General features: G+C 36.3%; 1 protein-coding gene across 1 annotated transcript in view; it reads right to left on the reverse strand.

The window, feature by feature from the left end:
• Nucleotides 1-6,731, reverse strand: part of RNF180 (ring finger protein 180) — a gene marked incomplete at both ends in the record, with an annotated part of 236,673 nt that extends 229,942 nt beyond the window's left edge. Inside the window, one exon of the mRNA XM_079702308.1 lies at nt 6,597-6,731. Coding sequence (XP_079558434.1) covers nt 6,597-6,731 — 135 coding nt within the window. The remainder of the gene's footprint in view (nt 1-6,596) is intronic.
• Between the last annotated feature and the right edge of the window lie 13,927 nt (nt 6,732-20,658).

Genomic DNA, 20,658 nt, shown 5'->3' on the forward strand with positions numbered 1-20,658 from the left:
AGCTAACACATTAAAAGTTAGCCAACTATATTATTTAAGTAATATAGTTTATTTAAATATTTGCAGCTATCAGCTATAAACACTACAGGGAAAAAGATCAGGTAATAAAAATGTCATTTAGATTAACATTATTAATTAAATGTTTAAAGGGTTATAAATATAAACGAACCAAAACCTATTGGACTGCCTGGTTTTACTATTGTAGGTTGAGAACATACTTCAAGGGTGAAAATTTTTTTTACTCAAAAGTCAGAATGAATAAAAAAGAAACTGAAAGCCTTATTTAAAGGCAGACCATTCCCTGCATGTATTCTTGCTACCTTTCTAATTTCACGCTTTCAAAATTGCCAAAATAATTTTTTAAAAATTCAATGGTCATGTCACTCCTTTTCACTGACTTCCCAGCTTTTAGGAAAAAGATCAAAGTCCTTAATTTGTCTTGCAAGACCATAAATGATCTAACCAACACCCATCTTTCTAGCCTCAAATCTGGCCAAACTCTCTCTCGATCTCTGCCCTCCAATCATAGAAATCTTCTAGTTCCATGGAGATACATCACATTCTTTCCACCACAGGGCCTTTGAATATGCTGGTCCTAAAGCTTGGAAGGTCCTCTGTCTTGTACTGTCCTGGCTACTCATCCACCGTATCTCTACACAAGTCGTTTCCTCAGAAAAGCCTCCCGCTTACAATAACAATCCTATGTCCATGTCCTATCTTTATGGCTCCCTATACGTTTACTATTTTTCCACTTACACAGCTAATAATTTAATATTTATGATTGATCACTATCCTGAAAGTTTCATAAGGACAGAACACTTCTCTTCTGCTCTTCATTGAATTTCCAGTGCCTGTCATATCTTAGTTGATCTGAGCTGGCATAACAAAATACCACAGACTGGGTGGCAACAGACATTTATTCTTCACAACCCTGGAGGCTGGAAGTCTATGATCAAAGTGCCAGCATGTTCAGGTACTGGTGATAGCTCTCCTCTTAATTTGCAGATAGCTGCCTTCCTGCTGTATCCTCACATGGTAGAGAGAGAAAGAGATCTCTCTCTTCCCCTTCTTATAAGAGAGAAAAGAGACTTCTCTCTCTCTTCTTCTTACTGGATTAAGGCCCCATCCTTATAACCTGATTTAACCTTAGAAACCTCCTAAAGACCTATCTCCAGATACAGTCACTTCGGTGGTTAGGACTCACAGCTACAATGAACATTGTCCAATGATTTCCTCTTTGCTAAAACCAAGTGATTTCCTCTTTGCTAAAACCAAACTTTTAATTCTCATTCAGAGTCTCTACATTTGGCCATGCAGTTTGTATGCCATTTCTGTAAAATCTGGGGGCACCTTTCACAGACTAGCACCCTCTAGAATTATGTAGTGTACAACCTGCACATTAAAGGCAGTATCTGGTCTTCTATGTCTCGCTACAACGTTCAATATTACTAACGAATCCCTCCTTCTGGAAGATATTCATCCCTTGACTTCCATAACACTGTATCCTGATTTTCAATCCTATCTTTCTTACTACTCTTTTTTTCCTACTTTGTGATTTTTTTTTCCTGTCCATCCCTTAAATGTTCCTAGGCCCTCTTCTTTCTCACTCCATTCACACTCTGCACGGTCATCTCATCTACTTTCACAGCTTGACTCACCACTTAAATGCTGATGACTCCCAAATCCACACTTTCAGTTCAGATCTCTGCTCTGAATCCCATAACCATAGAACCAGCAGCCTTCCAGAAATCTCTTTTTAAATGTCCTTTTAGGCCATATAAACTTGATGTGCCCCAAACTGTGTCAAAATGGACTAAGAAGTGAAAGCAGAGGACACCACCTCTGACGCAAAGCCCACCCCGCCAGACTTCACAAACGGAGACCAATTTTGTTATTTTCTGGTTTTAGGGTTTTCATTGTTATTTTTTGCTTTTGGTTTTGGTTCTGGCCCACATTTCATGTATCTCAGGCCTGAAGGTAGAGTAGGAGTCCCCTTTTGTCCCTGTGGACATTGTAGACTGTCTCAAAATTCCATTCTAAATTCCCAGTCACATGCCTTACCATATGCCAGTGGCTGGAAAACTAAAGCTCAAATGTCCCAGATTCCCTTACAGCTCAAGTTCCACACATGACCTAGCTTTCCCCAAGCTGATACACTGCTCAATATTATGAAAGCAGAAGTGATGAGTATATTTGTGCTGTTTCTTCTAGCAAGCTTGGTTTTGAAGGTACTTAGTCTGCGGCAAAAGTTAGTGATTCCAATGTCCAGTTCCTAGTTCTGTGGGGACTAAGAGGCAGCGTGTGACACTTCCATTTCCTGGCATTGGTCAGGGCTAAACAAGTGTGGTTCTGGAGCCAACAGCTGTGGATGCTATTTCTTCAGTTTCCTGATCCTTTATGTTCTTCTGAGGGCCATTTCACACCTTCATGGGGTGAGGAAGACAGGAGACAAAGTCCAGGGTTTGCTCAGGGTCGGGAGACTGTAAGAGGGAACTCCTACATAAAGCTGGGTTATAATATCAGTATAAGGGTGAATGAGAAATAAACCTGTTGCTCAGAAGGACAAAGAAGGAAAGCTGCCTATCTCCACTTTGGTATTCAGTAGAAGGAAAGGAAAAAATCTTCTCCTCAGGGTACTGAAGAATTTCTTAAACAAAAAGTACAGAACATAAAGGAGATGATTAATAAATTTATCTATATTATTTTACAAATTCTGTTCATCAAAGGATACCACAAAGAGTGAAATACAAGTTATATAAACTGGCAAAAGATATTTGCAATACAATAACCAACAAATAATTAGTATTCAGAGTACATAAAGAGCTTCCAAAAATCAAAGCTACATATTAGAAAAACAGGCAAGGAAAAAAAGACATTTCACAGAAAACACAAACAGCCTTAAACAATGAAAAGATGTTAAATGTTGGCAAAGATGTGGAATCACAGCAATGTTTAACTGCTGCTCATGGGACTGTCATTTGAAAACAACTTAGCATTGCCCAGTAAAGGTGAAGAATCACATATCCTGCAACATACAACTCCATTTCCAGTAATATACTCCTGCCTATGTTTGTCAAGATATGGACAAGTAGCATGGCTTGTAAGAGCAAAACAACTAGATTTAACTCAATGGTAGAGTGAATTATAAATTGTGATATATTAATACACTGGAATACTACACAAAAGTGAAAAACTGGAGCTACACTACATGCTGATATTAAGTAAAAGCAGCAATTCCCAGAAGAATACCCACCTATGTTGTGATTTCATTTACAGAAAGTAGACAAACAAAACACTTCCAGAAACAAGAAAAACACTTATTTTATACACAGATACATTTTAAATTATATTGTTAAATAGGTAATAAATTAAGATGATTTGATAGGTGATAAATTTAGCATTCTTTCAGCATAGCATCTGATAGATTACTTTTAGATTCCAATATTTTACTTTATTGTTTCCTTTAATTAAAACAGATGCTTCTAAGTTCATCTTTAATATTTATACCAAATGCATATATTTATAAATGTAAAATATGTTTGTATAGTTCAAAGAAATACTTAAAGAGAAGCAAATACCAATACACCCACCACCCAGGTAAGTACAACATTACCACTACTTTAGAAGTCCCCTCAGGATCCCTCTCTAATTGTATACTCCTCCTTCCCCCTAGACTTAACAATGATATTGAATTATTCCTCAGGCAGGTTTTTAACAGGTTTTATATATATATGTTTTATTTTATATGCATATAATATATATACCTTTATATACATTATTTTATATAAATATAAAAATATTTAAATAATATTTTTATGTAACTATGTATTTTATATCTATTTTTAATAAATATATTTTTATTTTATAAGTTAGTTTCAATAATTATATATGAATATGTATTTTATTATGTATATATATAAACATTTTATTTTATATATAAAACTATAGTGACAGAAAGCAAATCAGTGGTTGCCCAAGGCTGGGCTTGGAAACAGGGCAAATGGGCCTAAGAAAACTTTCTGAGGTAAGAGAAAGATTTTAAAACTGTTATCATTGAATTGTATTCTTACAATAAATAAATTTTATGGTTTACAAATTATACTTAAAAATCTGTAAAAAAAATACATACATAGATTTCACAATCTCCTTTGGGAAGACTCTGTGACTAGCCCAGGCAACATTTGCTCACATTCCTCTGTTACAGTACTTATCAAATCAGGCTACACTGCTTGGCCTATTTTCAACTACAGTTTAAAGCTCCTAGAGGACCAGAATGTTTTTTCAATCTTGTACCACTCTCTTCTACAACCTATCCCATTACATCCTAGAGCAGTGTTTGAACTTCTCTTGCTTATTGAGAAGGTGTGACATTGCATAATACCCTGATGGAGGAGCAAAGGCAGTAAAGAGAGTGTGGGGTGAGGTGCACAAGCTCAGGACCCTCACTGTCAGGTTCAACTGTAACTGCACTGCTGGTAAAAGTGTAATCTGAGGCAATTTATTTAATCTTCTGTGCCTCAGTTCGCTTATCTATAAAATTGAGATGACAGATTATCTCCTTCAAGATAATCTATCCTTCTATCCTTATACTATAAGGAATGAATAATATAAAACATTCAAAAGAATGCCTACCTAATAAGCATAAAAAAAGGTACTGGACATCATTATCACTAGGAAAAAGCAAACTAAAACTATAATGATATACCACTATACATCTACAGAATGTCTAAAGTTACAAAGTCTGAAAATACCACCTGTAGACAAAAGGTGTAGAGCAACTGGAATTCTCATCACTGCTGCTGGAAGTGAACATTCACTTTGGAAAACTACTAGCAGCTTCTAAAAAACTTAAAATACACCTACTCTATGACCCCCCCCCCAAATTCATTCCTATGTATATATCAAAAAGAAATAACAAAACACAAACACATAAAGTCTTTTACAAGAATATTGATAGCGGGCTTCCCTGCTGGCGCGGTGGTTGAGAATCTGCCTGCTAATGCAGGGGACACGGGTTCGAGCCCTGGTCTGGGAGGATCCCACATGCTGTAGAGCAACTAGGCCCGTGAGCCACAGCTACTGAGCCTGCGCGTCTGGAGCCTGTGCTCCGCAACAAGAGAGGCTGCGATAGTGAGAGGCCCGCTCACCGCGATGAAGGCTGGCCCCCACTTGCCACAACTACAGAAAGCCCTAGCACAGAAACGAAGACCCAACACAGCAAAAATAAATAAATTAATTAATAAAAACTCCTACCCCCAACATCTTTAAAAAAAAAGAATACTGATAGCCATTTTATTCATAACCCAAAACTAGAAATTCAAATGTCCATCAGCAGAAAAAATTGATAAATTTTGGTATATTCATAAATGGCATACTACTCAGGAAAGAGGAAGCAAACTACATAACACAAAACATAAATGAGCCTTTAAAACATTATGCTGAGGAAAATAAGTCAGGTGCAAAAGAGTATTTGCTATATGATTCCATTAGCATGAAGGTCAGGAACAGGCAAAACTAGTCTATGGTGATAGACATCAATATACTGGTTGTCTTGTGAGAGGGGAGTATTGCCTGGAAAAGGGCAAAACAACTTTCTGGGGTGATGAAAATATTGTATGTCTTGATCTGATTCGTAGCAGGGCTGGGCTGAAAAAAATTTATCAAGCTGTATACTTTTCTTTTTACTCTATAAATTACACCCAATAAAACACTCAGCATGAAAAGATTTTTTCCTCCAATTAAAATGCTTTTTCAGTTTTTAAAAAATGTTTAAAACAAAAGTATCTGACATGTAGTAAGTATGCAGTCAAAGTCTTCCACTATTATGAGTTCAAGCTGGCTAATCTGTTAGAGTGCATAGGAAATAATCATGATCAAATGTGGCTGAGGAAAAACTTAAACAAAACAGTCTCTCAAAGAAGGGGATGAAAACAATTACATCCACTCTCTCTGCTGAATTGAGAATTCCTTGTAAAGTGCATGGATTACTACCTAGTTTGGACCTCTTTGATACTGCCTCTTGCATACTGCTCTTAGAGAAGTTTAGGGATTTTATCTTTTTTTTAAAAAACATTTACTTTTACCAGGACAACCAATTAAATGCTTTTAAATATTATTCAGGTTTTTCTATTGACTGTTAAATTATACATGAACTTTCTCTTTTAGGCCCATACTGAATACTATATATATAACATGTATGTATATATGTTTATATATATATGTATATGTTTTTATATACATATAAAAATAGGTTTTCTATTTTTTAATATGATCTTGAATTTAATTGTGTGGTGATGACTAAGGTTCACTCATGGTGGGGATAAAATAAACATGGATTATTATCTTCAACCTATGTTTGTGATCCTGCACTTAAAACTTTAAGGTCATGTTAATGTCAGCAGCTAGAGGTAAACTTAATTGTAACTGTGGAAGGTGGGATGCCTTTTGAATACCACTTTGAAATGTTTTCAGTGGATCAGGTAAAATAAGGTAAAAGCTAAGTCAGGTGTGGAGGGATATGTGTGCATGTGTAGGTGTACCCCCAGCATTCCTATACTAGGAAATTATCTGACGATTATACAGTTAGCAATACTCACCTTAGTCACTTGATTCTCAAGACATTCCATCAAACAACCAGAACCTGCTATGCATTTTCTACATTTCCAACAACGAAGAATACTTATTTCTTCTTGATTGCAATTTTTAGTTATCAATTCTTTACTTCTCTTCATCTGTGGGAAAATTAATGCATTCTTAGAATGTTAAACTGTGTCAGGTTAAACTTGATTTTCTAAACCTTTTGAACAGCATTAGCTACATGAGAACCAGAAAGAAGAGAATTATCATTTATTGAGGTTCCTACTAGTCTTAGGCTAGGGGTGCTCTATAAACTATATCCAGGATTAATTCTGATAATGATGCATTATATTAGTGACTACCAGCTTCTTTTATTTTTGCAGAACATTTTGTCTATTTCTTTCCATTTGTTCTGACTAAAAGTGGTAAAAGATAAGAACAGTTAAATAAGTTACTCCAGTAACTTTAAAACTCATAACAAAGAACTATAAATATTCTTACAAATAGGATATTTTGAATAGCCACAGCATTAAATTTTAAATAAAACAGGATTTACTGAGTTGTAGTTAATTCTGTGACAATTAGAAGTAATTACTTCACACTGGTCAGAATGGCCATCATTCTGGAGAAAAGGGAACCCTCTTGTACTGTTGGTGGGAATGTAAATTGATACAACCACTATGGAGAACAGTATGGAAGTTCCTTAAGAAACTAAAAATAGAACTACCATATGAGCCAGCAATCCTCCTACTGGTCATATACCCAGAGAAGACCATAATTCAAAAAGACATATGCACCCCAATGTTCATTGCAGTACTATTCACAATAGGCAGGACATGGAAGCAACCTAAATGTCCATCAACAGAGGAATGGATAAGGAAGATGCACAATGGAATATTACTCAGCCATTAAAAGAAACGAAATCTGGTCATTTGTGGAGACGTGGATGGACCTAGAGACTGTCATACAGAGTGAAGTAAGTCAGAAAGAGAAAAACAAATATCGTTTACTAACGCATATATGTGGAATCTAAAAAAATGGTATAGATGATCTTATTTGCAAAGCAGAAATACAGACACAGATGTAGAGAACAAATGTATGGACACCAAGGGGTAAAAGGGGGTGGGATGAATTGGGAGATGGGGATTGACATATATACACTATTGATAGTATGTATGAAATAGATAACTAATGAGAACCTACTGTATAGCACAGGGAACTCTACTCAATGCTCTGTGATGACCTAAATGGGAAGGAAATCCAAAAAAGAGGAGATATATGTATATGTATAGCTGACTCGCTTTGCTGTACAGTAGAAAATAACACAACATTGTAAAGCAACTGTACTCCAATTAAAAAAAATTACTTCAAATTAATGGGGAAAATCCTGTATCCTAAATGCATTAATTTCTCTTGTATACTGTATTCAGTGGAACAGTTAACTATACTACATCTTGTGCTATGTGCAAAGACTTAGATAATAACCCTACCAATTTTTTAGTCTATTTTTATACTTGAGATTTTATGTCAGTATTGTGATTCAGACCAATATGGGAAAACAGTTTCATACTAATACGGATTCCAAAATAGGTGCAGTGTATTTAACAACCTGCCTGGTAACTATTCATTATAAAGAAAAGAAATGTTAATTTATTAAGCTGTCCACAATGGCCTGCCTAGCTCCCTGGCCACATTTCCTCATTTGTTACATCTTTAATATTTCATTTATTCAACAAACATTTACTGAGAGCTAACCATATGCCCCACAATGAGTCAAACTCTGGGGGCGCAAAGATGAGTAAAACTTATTTTGTCACAGACCTCACTATGCTATAGATCCATAGTTTTCTACCCTAGCTCATTAGAATAACTTGAGAAGCTTTACAAAATAGTGATGCCTAGGCCAGGCCCCACTCTTAGAAATTCTGACTTATTCTGAAATGGGGAGGGAGTTAGGAATGGGTACTTTTTATTAAAAAGTTCCCCAGGTGATTCTATAGTGTGGTCAGGGTGAGGACAGGCTGTGTTAATACACAAACAATTAACTAAGATGTAACAGCTGAAGGAACAAGAGAGGGAACATAGATGGACTTTAACCAAATTTAAAGGAAGGATTTGAAGAATTCTGCCTGGAAGGGCACAGCATGCCCTATCTAGCTCTGCCTGACCTTCAGGTGCTAGGCAGCAGTTCAGTCTCCACCGACATCTTCAGAACCCATCCTTAGCCCAGTTGCCACTCTACTTAAGCTTTGTCCTCAATGATCATCAATAATATCTTAATTTGCAAGTGTCCTGACCTCCCCCTGCTTTCATCATTGTTGATGCTCCCCTCCTTAGCTTCATGAGCACTCCTTTCATCTCTCAGTAGTCTTCCTAACATCTTCTATCCTCATCTCCCTTTTAAACACCAATGGTTCTCAACCAGGAATGGAGATTGCAGGGAGGGATAACATCGGAATCAACAAAGGAAAAATTCCATATCCGCCTATGTTCTCCCCTTCCCTGAGATCCATACACACCTCCCCACTTCTCCCCTCCCCTCAGGGTTGTTCCACGCCCTCTTGGAGTGCGAGCATTTAGTTAGAAAAAGCCCTATTGGTGATTCTAATAAGTTTTCTCTGAGAATCACTGAGAATTATACTCTGTGTGACAACTCTTTTATGGCAATGATTTTTAAATCTATACATCTAGTCTGATCTTATTCCAAAGCTCTAAGACCAATATTTTCAAATTCCGAATGTCAAATGCTATCTCTACATGAATCTCCTTTAGGGCCTTTGTAGTGGCTGTTCGCTCTGTCTAGCCTGTACGGTAGCCACTTGTTAGATGTGTTATTAAGCACTCGAAATGTGGCTAATCTGAATTGAGATGCACAGTAAGGGTAAAATATACACTGAATTTTGAATACTGTGTAGAAAAAAAGAATGTTAAATATCTTAATAGTTTTCATATTTATTTCATGTTGAAATCAAATTTTTAATATACTGAGTTAAATAAAATATAATTGTAAAAATTAATTTCACATTTTTTACTTTTTGAATGTGGCTACTGTAAATTTTTAAATTACATATCTGGCTTGTATTATACTCCTACTGGACAGCACCTGTCTAGACCTCCTCGCCCCAGGTCTTTGCATGGTTGGCTCTCTTCTCATCATTCAGAGGTCAGCTCACACTCATGTCCTCATAGGTATGGTATAAGAAGCACATGGGAAGTTTATTTAAACGTATGTCACAGGACCGCAGTCCCAGGAATTCTAATTCAATGTTCCTAGGGTGTGATTCTGCATATTTAACAAGCAACTAGGTGATTCTGTAACAGGTGATCTGAAGATCACACTCTGAGGGACAGAATACAAGCTAAGCTCCATTTGCAACAACATGGATAGACCTGGAGAGTATTAAGCTTAGTGGAATAGGTCAGACAGAGAAAGACAAATATGCTACCACTTATATGCAGAATCTAAAAATTAAAACAGATAAATGTATATAACAAAATAGAAACAGACTCACCGGTCTAGAGAACAAACTAGTGGTTACCAGTGTGGAGAGAGAAAAGGAGAGGGGCAAGATAGGGGTATGGGATTAAGAGCTATGAACCACTATGTATAAAATAGATAAGCAACAAGGATATGTTGTACAGCACAGGGAAATATGGCCATTATTTTGTAATAACTTTAAATAAAGTATAATCTGTAAAAATACTGAATCACTATGTTGTACACCTGAAACTAATATAACATTGTAAATCAACTATACTTCAATTAAGAAAACATACAGTCTGGGCTTCCCTGGTGGCGCAGTGGTTGAGAGTCCACCTGCCGATGCAGGGGACACGGGTTCGTGCCCCGGTCCGGGAGGATCCCACATGCTGCGGAGCAGCTGGGCCCGTGAGCCATGGCCACTGAGCCTGCGCATCCGGAGCTTGTGCCGCAACGGAGAGGCCACAACAGTGAGAGGCCCGCGTACCGCAAAAAAAAAAGAAAAAAAGAAAAAAAAAACAAACATACAGTCTAAGCTTCTTAAGATGTCAAAAAAGGTCCTTTAGGTAGCACAAGGGATTCTTGCGATGGAACTGTTCTGTATCTGATTGTGGTGTTGCTCACATGAATCTACACATGTGATAAAATCGCATATAACTACATACACACACACATGAGTACATGTAACTGGTGAAATCTGAATAAAGTAGATTGTTTGAAGGGTATACAGGATTGCTCCATGAATCTGTAATTCACAATTCACAGTTGAATCTACAACTATTTCAAAGTAAAAAGTTAAAAAAAACCTTTTACCGCATACATTAAAAACTCAAAATTTTAAGAAGTCATAATATTTTTTACCAATTAACTGTCCTGAAATACTTGTATAATCCTCTATATTTTTTCACTATATTTTTAGCTGCATACGTTTTGATTGCCTCTTCTATAACCACTTTGCAATGTCTTCTATAAAGAGAATAAAAAGATCATTTAGTCTTTCCTCTTTAAAAAACAAAAAGGCCCTTTACACTTTTAAAATCCAACACCTAACTAGCTCTCAAGTCTTGGTGTCCCCTCCATGAACACTCCATACCAATACTATGCAGATCTTAGTGCATTTCCCTAAAAATACCTTTTTCTGCTTTCCCACTTTCAAATTTGCCGTTCTCTCTTCCTGTAATATCACTTCCTTTTCCTTTGACTTATTTAAGAAATATTTTTCATCCTTTAAGGCTGAGCTCAAAATTTTCTTTTACAGATGCTCCACAGAAAACTACACTCCCTCCCTCTTCTGTGTTCCCATGGAACTTTGCATGTACCTCTACAGTAGCACTAGTCAAGTTGTATTACACTTATATGTGTGTATGTGTCCTACTAATTTAATGGTGAGGTCCTAAAAAGCACCATGTTCTATTCAAACCTGCATTTTTAAAATCAAATATTGTACCTGGCACCAAAATGACAGTTAACAAGTGTTTGCTGAAATCAAATCAACGAGATCTGGCAGCTCAACTTACAAAAATTCTTTTTCCCATACCAATTATTAAGTATGCCTGCCTAACCAGTGGGGCAAAGCAAATAGAAGTCCGTTAGCAAGGGATGTGAGGAGCCCAAGGGAAGAAACAAAGCTGTGTTTATACATATCTGAACTTGAAAGGAGAACTGGAGACTACACTACAGTGACATATTTATAGGACATCTGAGGTGGCTTCTTTCAGAGAATTTATGCTAAAAGAAGACGTCAAACATGGTAAATGAACCTATTAACAAAATGGTAGTCTTTGAACTGATTTGAATACAGCCTGGTTGTCGGACGCTAACTCAAATCCATCCTTAACTCCAGCTCCCTAGACACTAGTATGGGTTCTAGAAAAGAAGAAGTTGTATAAGTAAACAACTGAAAATCCTGTTTTTTGTTGGGGTCTAAACAATTTTGAGCAGATACACCAAATGGCTTTAACACTCTGAGGACCTGGGGGCAGCAACTAGAGAACTATCAAAGCAAACAGAGGAGTGACCTTGGGAAACAGTAAAACAACATGAAAATGAACTTACTGCTGAACACATATGAATGTCTCACAATGCTCAGGAATACCTGGAAGGACTCTGCAGAGAGTGCTGGGTTCTGAGCCAACAAATGCGAATAACAAACTATAAAATTCTGGTATTACTGTTCATATGACTGTGGTGCAACTTACAGACTGATAAGGTCTAAGAAATTCAGGTAGTTTTCCGCTTTTCTTCCAAATCCTGTGCCTCATCTCTCACTCCAGTTCTCATCAGATCAGATACATGTGTTTTTCTAAAATGGGGTACTCCCTTGGGCCCCAGTTCTTCCCACCTATGTCACAGTCTTTGTTATGGTAACTTTCTTGGCTCCTGCCAAAGCTTGGTCTCTTGGACCAAGCTAGCTGCTAATATCTGCTTGATTTTCTCCATATTGCCTGCTCATAGATTTCCTCTTGCCATAGTTCACTACTTATCCTGATATTCCTGTCACTTTCCAGTATTTCCTTAACACAGCTGGCATATGTAAAGTAACGTTTGGCTGAGTTACGCACGATTCTCAAATACTGACCTATTTCATTACAAAATATCCAAAAAGTCACATTTGTTAACATTACCACCAACCTCAGCCAAAACTTCTTTAATTATTGGGCAGTAGTTAAGCTCATAGTAGTGGATACAAGTTTTTCAAAGTGCTAATTTTTGTTTAAAATTCAAATTTTATCACTTGCAACAAATACCACCAAATATCCATGTCTGAATAACCATAGTTTGTCATTCAAGTAAAAATGGTGTGCTGTGGAAAGGTGGATAGTTCAGCTCTCAACTAAAACAACTGAACAAGGGCTTTTCTTCAAGACTACCCACCATCAGCATTCAGTGTACTACAGAAGTGCTTTATGCATTCTTCCCACTTTTTTTCACATGGAATATTAAAAATATGTATTGAAGAGTAAAGATTTAATAAAATTTATGTTTATTTATTTTTGGCTGCATTGGGTCTTCGTTGCTGTGTGCTGGCTTTCTCTAGTTGCGGCGAGGGCTACCCTTGGTTGTGGCGTGCGGGCTTCTCATTGCGGTGGCTTCTCTTGTTGTGGAGCACAGGCTCTAGGCTTGCGGGCTCTAGAGCACAGGCTCAGTAGTTGTGGCATATGGGCCTAGCTGCTCTGCGGCATATGGGATCTTCCCGGACCAGGGGTCAAACCCGTGGCCCCTGCATTGGCAGGCGGATTCTTAACCACTGTGTCACCAGGGAAGCCCAGGTTTTTTTTTTTTTAACTGCATGTGTATGGCAGTGAAGAATAAAATAGCTACTAATACTGTTTGTCACCACTGCCTTGATTCTGCTAAAGGACCAGAAGCTTTACTCTCTATTGCTTTTCCATGATTAATGAAAATGTTAACAGAGTAGAAAAGGCAAATAACATCTTAGTATTACCAAGAACAGTTTGACCTGATTCTCTGTGGTCCACCAGGGGGTGTGGGCCACATTTTGAGAACTGCTACTTCAGTTCAGCAAAACAGCTGTCCCAAAAATGTTGCCTATGAAAATCTTATTTTCCACAAATATCCTTTAAAATATCTAAGAAGGATAGGTGGGTCCCCATGGAGAAATAGATTTATAACAAAATTTGTAACAATTTATGAAATTTTCTATAAAGTCAACTACTGGAATTATAATCTATACAAAGAAATTTCATTCCTTCATCTGCCTTTTGCTACTTACAACTTTATAATGGTAAAAATCAGCATTTGGCACAGGTCAAATTCTACACTCCTGGGTCTCCAAGGTTTGCTCACCTTCTTTTTATTCATGGATTTAAACTTGAGATGAAGTGGACAAAATATAAATTACTAAAATTTATCTAAAATTAGAAAATAAGAATAAACCAAAAAAACTTTAAAAATTGAAATAGACCTTAAATATCTTCTCTAAAACTCATAAAAAATGGGGGGGCGGTCCAGGTAAAAATGATCTAACTGGCAAATTTTACCAATTCTTTAAGAAATGGATAATCTTTGTAACTTATATAATTGTGGTGGCCAGAAAATATAAAAGGAAGATGAGCTCTGCAAATAAAACATAACCTTGACACACTAACTAGACAAGGAGATATAAAACTACACAAAGAGAGTATAAGAAAATTACATACCAATCTATTTATGAACACAGATGATAAAATCCTAAATAAAATATTAGTCATGGAATCCATCAGTGATGTAAAAGAATAATACATTTTAGCCAAACAAGATTATTTTCAGGAATTCAAGGATGATTCAAAATGAAATAAAAAAGGCCTATTCAATATATTTTACAAACTGTAAGATTAAAAGAAAAAAAAAACACAGGACCACCTCAAAATATGCAAAATAAAACTTTTGGTAAAGTTCAACATTTAGTCATGATAAAAAGACAGCAATACTTAGCATTCTAGAAACAGAAGGAAATTTCATTAACCTGATAAAGAAAGGGCTTACTGAAAATCTTAGCAATTATAATACCTGATGGTAAAACTTTAAAAGCATTCCATGAAAATTAGGAAGAAAACAGAGACAATGATGCTATTTTTCATATTATTCAGCTTTAGAACACAACAGAAGAAAAGTAAATAAGAGGTATAAGGATTGGGAAGATTTAGTAAGTGAAAAAGAAATTAAGTGCCTGTGACACTGTTTTTCTTTTTTGGGCTGCAGATGTTTCCACCTTCTTAGAACTACATTACTCATTTCTAACGTACTACTAGTTTCTCAGTCTGGGCACTTATTATATAGGTGTGCTCACTTTGTGAAAATTCATCAAGCTATATGCTTGTGATATGTTTATTTTTCTACATGTATCTTATTTCATCAACATAACCCCATGCTTGCCTCTGTTTGAGAAGAGTGTGTAAAGAATTCTCAATATGGAGCAATGTCTACAGTAACAATTTTCATCATCTGGTCCTGGTTACACTGTCAGTGTTTATGATACATGGAAGTCGAGGAATTCCATCGACAGAAGGAATCAGAGATGTATTTTCCTACCTCTGCTTATAGGGGGATTACTTATCCACCACCAAGGAAAAAATGGAGAATGGGGAAGATGTAGGAATGTGTCCCTGCTGCTCTCTCATTATAAAAGTGACATATGTGAAAAATCAGCTTATATGTGGATAAACGGTCCACAGAATGACCAAAGAATTGGTTAAATGCTAAAGAAGAGTTTGGAATCCAAATCCTACACAATTGGAAATGGGTCAAGATACAAAAATCCAATTTAAAGATCTCTCACATAGGGACAACACTTTTGTATGTTTGTATTTCATGCAAAGAATTTGAATGTGAAGTATTCCAACTTTTCTACCGTAACAGTAAAGGAAGAAAATTTTAAGCTAGTGTTTTCCAGCAGTTTTATCATCTTTACATGTCACTATCTAATTATTTGGGCAGAGAGAGGGAAGAATGAATAGGTAAAACATAGGAGAATTTTAGGGCAGTGGAACTATAATACAGTGGTGGGTACATGACATTACACATTTGTTAAAACCTATAGAACTATACACAGAGTGAACCCTAATGTAAACTATGGACTTTAGTTAAAAATAATACATCAACATTCAATCATCAACTGTAAAAAGTGTATCACACTAACACAAGAGGTTAATAATAGGAAAAACTGTACAGGGGAGAGGGAGTATATGAGAGCTTTCTATACTTCCTGTGCAATATTTTTGTAAAGATAAAACTGCTCTAAAAGTGTCTTAATTAAAAAATATAATTATTTTGACATATAATAGCATTATCTACTCAAAGTTATTAATATTAACAAATGGGAAAGTATACTTTTGCCTTGTTTATTTAAATGATTGAAAATAGTTTTTCCTTTGAAATCTGACATTAACATTGGTTTTCCAAATGTAAGAAAAACTTCTACCTTGTCAGTATGATACCTGTATTAGTTTACTTGGGCTGCCATAACACAATACCACAGACAGGGTAGCTTAAACAATAGAAATTTATCAGTTCTGAAGGTTGGAAATCTGAGATCAGGGTGACAGAAATTTTGGGTTCTAGTAAGGGCTTTCTTTCTAGCTTGCAGACAGCCACCTCCTTGCCATGTCCTCACATGGCCTTTCCTCTGTGCATGTGCACTTCTGGTGTCTCTTCCTCTTCTTATAAGGACAACAGTCCTACTAGATTAGGGCCCCACCTTTATGAGCTCATTTAACCTTAAAGGTCCTATCTCCAAATACCATCATATTGGGGGTAAGAACTTCAATATATGGATTTGGGAGGGAGACAATTCAGTCTATAACATTCCTCCCTCTTGTCCCCAAAATTCATGTCCTTCTCACATGCAAAATATATTCACCCTATCCTAACAGTCTCAAAAGTCTTAACCCATTCCAGAATCTACTCCAAGTCCAAAGTATCATCTAAATCAAGTGTGGCTGAGATTTGAGGTATGATTCATCCTGAGGCAAAATTCCTCTAACCTGTGAACCTGAGAAAACAGAAGAATTATGTACTTCCAAACTAAAATGGTCGGACAGGCATGGGATAGACATTCCCATTCTAAAAGGGAGAAATCAGAAAAAAGAAAGGAAGGGATGACAGGTCCTAAGCAAGTCCAAAACCTAGCCAGGCAAACTACATTAGACTTAAGGCTCAACAATAATTCTCTTTGGTTCAATGCTTTGCCTGCTGGGGCCCACTATGGTGGTGGCTTTGTCTTCTGCCCACTGGAATGGGTGGCCTCAAGCCCTTGGCCATGGGAGGCAGCTTTGCCCTTGAGGCCATGTACAGGGACATGGTCTGCTGAAACTGAGAGGGTGACTCCACTTTGAAACTCAGGAGGAGACAACTTTACCCTCTGGACCTGAGTGCTCTGGGCCTATGCAGGCAGTGGCAGTCCTGCTGATCTCTGAATTATCTTCAGGATCATTTTTCCCTTTTCTTGAAGGATAAAACATATCTTCAGCCAATTCAGTCTAGAACAGTACCTATAAAACCCAAGCCAGTCTTCTCAATCTTGACATTATTTGAAAGCCCATGTTTTATTGTATGTCTTTCCTTTTATAGAATTCATAGAATAAAATCCTGTGAAAAATATTGAGTTCAAAATTTCTCAAAAGGTAAAAATCATGCTAGTGAACAAGAAAGAAAAATCAAAGGTGAAATGGCCAAAGAATCTGGAGCTCCCTTAACAATTATCTATATATTTCTTAAAAACTGGAACAAGGTATAAACAAAAAGCCAACAGAGGTAAAACTGATAAAAGTGTGGAAGGAGCAATGCATACCAAATTAGAAAATAAAACACTAAACTGAATTAGCCAATTCAGACCATTTCAAGGCAAATAATATCTCTAAATTTTAGGTTTGTTTGTTTGTTTTTAAGGAAAAGCTAATGAAAATGCACTACAGATAAAGTCTGCTGTCAACTTTGACTCTCAATACCATGTTACTACACCTAAATAATGAAGCATCTATATCTCTTATGTCTGCTGAAGATTGGTTTGAAAGTAGGAGGTCTATGGATACACATGTCAGTGGGAGCACATTTAATGCTGATTAGATGGGACTCCTCTTTAATGTGCAAACAAACTAGACGTGAGCTCTTACAAAGGAATGATGCCATGGAGAAAAATACAGACTGTCAGTCTTAGTCTGTTGCAATGATGATAATAGTAAAAAGTCAGAACTATTTGAGGACATTTGAATATTTTCTTTATATACACACCTTTCCTGTATATATAATGTTAACAAAAATACACTGATGTCTGGCAGGACTTTGGAGAGAATGACTACAAAAATCAGAGAGAAAATTACTTGCAGAAAAGGAATATTCTATTACTGATTGAGAAATCCTGCCCATACCCCCTGGGGCCTTATATTAAAGATGTGTATATACTTTTCTTTGCTTAAAAGCACCACGTTGCATTTGTAGCCATGAGACTGAGGCACAATTTGTCACCTAAAGGTTGTAAACTGGAAGTGCTTGGTAGATTATGTCTCCATGAAATAAGAAGCAGTATTTCTTTTGTAATATAAAGAAATGTTCTCAGTATAAAAGAAATCTCATTGTTATATAGGACACAGTAACCTCAGAAGTCATCCACAAATGTTTTCCAGAAGTGGGCTTTGAAGCCAATGATTGTTCACATAAACAGAACATCATGTGTAGTAACTCTGTTGGGAATAAGCTGCACAGATATTGGTTATTTTGTAAAATTGATACCATGTCAGCTCCCCCTGCTTATGTTGAATCTTCTTGATGTGTGTTGTGAACACAGAAGAACTGGAATAAAATGTGCTCAACTCCAAGCAGATACAGAAAAGAAGCATTAATAACACTGCAATCAATGGTCTGTGAAAAATTGCAAAAATATAAATAACTGAGTTTTCAAAGCAGCAGTCACTACACTTGTTTGTAAACTGTTTAAGAACACATCAGGACCCGAAAACTAATCTTACATTAGGCAGAAATTAAAACAGGGTTTTACAGATATAACTCGAGTCCTGTGGAATTTATATGCCTTACATGGTTCAATAGATATTTTTAGAACATGTATTATTTAGTGAAAGCTGGCTTGTAATTCAGGATCCCTCTTACATTAGCTTTCAATCTTTGTCAAGGGTATCAGATACTTTACAGGTACAAATAGGAGACTGGATCAGGTGATTTCTAAACTGTTAATTCTATAATTCTAGACTTGGTAGCTTCAGTGACGAAAATGTTAATTGAAGCCTCCAATTTATTAACTCTACAACTGTCTAAATCACAAATTACAGAGAGACGCCTCAATTTTCTTCAATAACTGTTGGTTTACATACTTCAGGGCTGAACATGATAAAGTCAACTTCAACAACTTTAACTGTTTAAATGGTTCTGCATACACTTTAGTGTTCACATCGAGAGACATTTTTCTTGGAAAGCACCCAACTTTTGTTGACAAAGAATTATTCAGTAGTTCAAACTACCTTATCACCGTCTGGTCACCTCTACCCACCCTCCCTTTTCTTCCCTTCTACCTTCCCTGGGCTTGCTGAACTCTTAGGCATAATACAATGCATATTCCACCTTAAGGAGAAAAGGTAATATAAATTTGATGCTGTAGTAGCTACCAAGTTCATTTACACTCTCACATAGCTTCTTAAACTACACACTACACTTGAAGTTGAATACCATCTCTTTATTCTTTTAAATTTCTCCTTTCCTCTCTTCTTTCTCCCAAACATACCTCAGACACTCAGTCTTGAATGCTCACTGCAGTCTTTGAATCCAAGTGACACCTTTAAGAATTGTAAAAATATCATTGAAGAAATGTAGATACTTTGTAAATTCTGTATTTTGATTAATTTTGCTCAAACTGCTACCACTCTGGTAAAAGAAGGAATCCATTCTAAAAATGGATGAAAGTAGTAGTATGTAGCACCCAAATATTCACTTATTTCTCACATGCTACTTCCTTAGGAAGAAAATATACGAAAAGGTAGAAATTACATACAGAATTAATAGAGTTATGAGGAAAGCTAAAATATACTTTCAAAATGGTGTGTGTCTATTTGTTCTCATATGTAAATCTTAGAAATCACCATATGATGAGTCTACAAAGTTTTGTTCCGAGCAATAGGTATACTCATATTTGGAGATTTTAGAGCAGACTAGGATACATCTGAACATATTTTTTTTTTAACTGCCAAAAATATTTCTGATTGACCAAGAAGAGGCAGTAGCAAGAAGAAAATAAAACCAGGTGATTTTTAAAAATTAATTTTAAGTTGTGTTTTAAGGCTACAGATATTCACTCATTCAGTGAATATTTGCTGAGAACCTACTGTTTTGTCAGGGAACACACACACAAAAAAAATAAAAATAAAAATAAAGCATGTACTGTGAACGCATATGAGAGGGTAAGAGGGGTTCTAAGCCAGTTGGGAGAGAGAGAGAGAGTAGGCAAAATTGTCAGGGTTCTCAGAGGAAAGTATCTAATTAAAGAATTGATGCTGAGGTCAAATGCAGCCTTGTTTCCCCAGGTGCTTCTCAGGCTGATTTGTTAGAATGGAAAATAAGAGCTAAAACATATTTACTTTATGTAAAATATATTAATATGATATGAAGTATGGTCTTAACTGAAAGCTGATAATAAGTAAGTTGTGGAACTCACCATGCTTTTATTGGATGGCTATATTCTTTTTGATGGGTCAAGTATCAATAATCAAAAAAGGATTCAAATGAAAAATTGGTAACAAAAATAAACACACTGGCTTCAAAACCCTTTTTTCGTCTGGGCAAAGGTGTAGTTACACAGAGATGCTTTTTGCTGGATACAGAGGCAGCTATACTAGGTTACTGCAAAAGATTGCCAGATAATGGAGACAAAAAAGTAGTAGGTATCTCCTAGCAGATAAAGCACTGACCTGGAAGCTAAGAAACTTGGGCTTGTTTATTTTACCTATTTATCCCATCATCTTCCCCACAAAAGGGTTTAAAGCTCTTGGCACTTTCATTGTTTGCCTCTGTCTTTCCTGAACAGCCTTTACCTTTGAGTAGTTCACCTGTTACCTAAGCCTCTGTCTAATACTCATGTCACTACACCACCAGGTATTATA

The sequence above is a fragment of the Hyperoodon ampullatus genome (assembly GCF_949752795.1).
Source record: "Hyperoodon ampullatus genome assembly, chromosome: 4".
Taxonomy (NCBI): Eukaryota; Metazoa; Chordata; class Mammalia; order Artiodactyla; family Ziphiidae; genus Hyperoodon; species Hyperoodon ampullatus.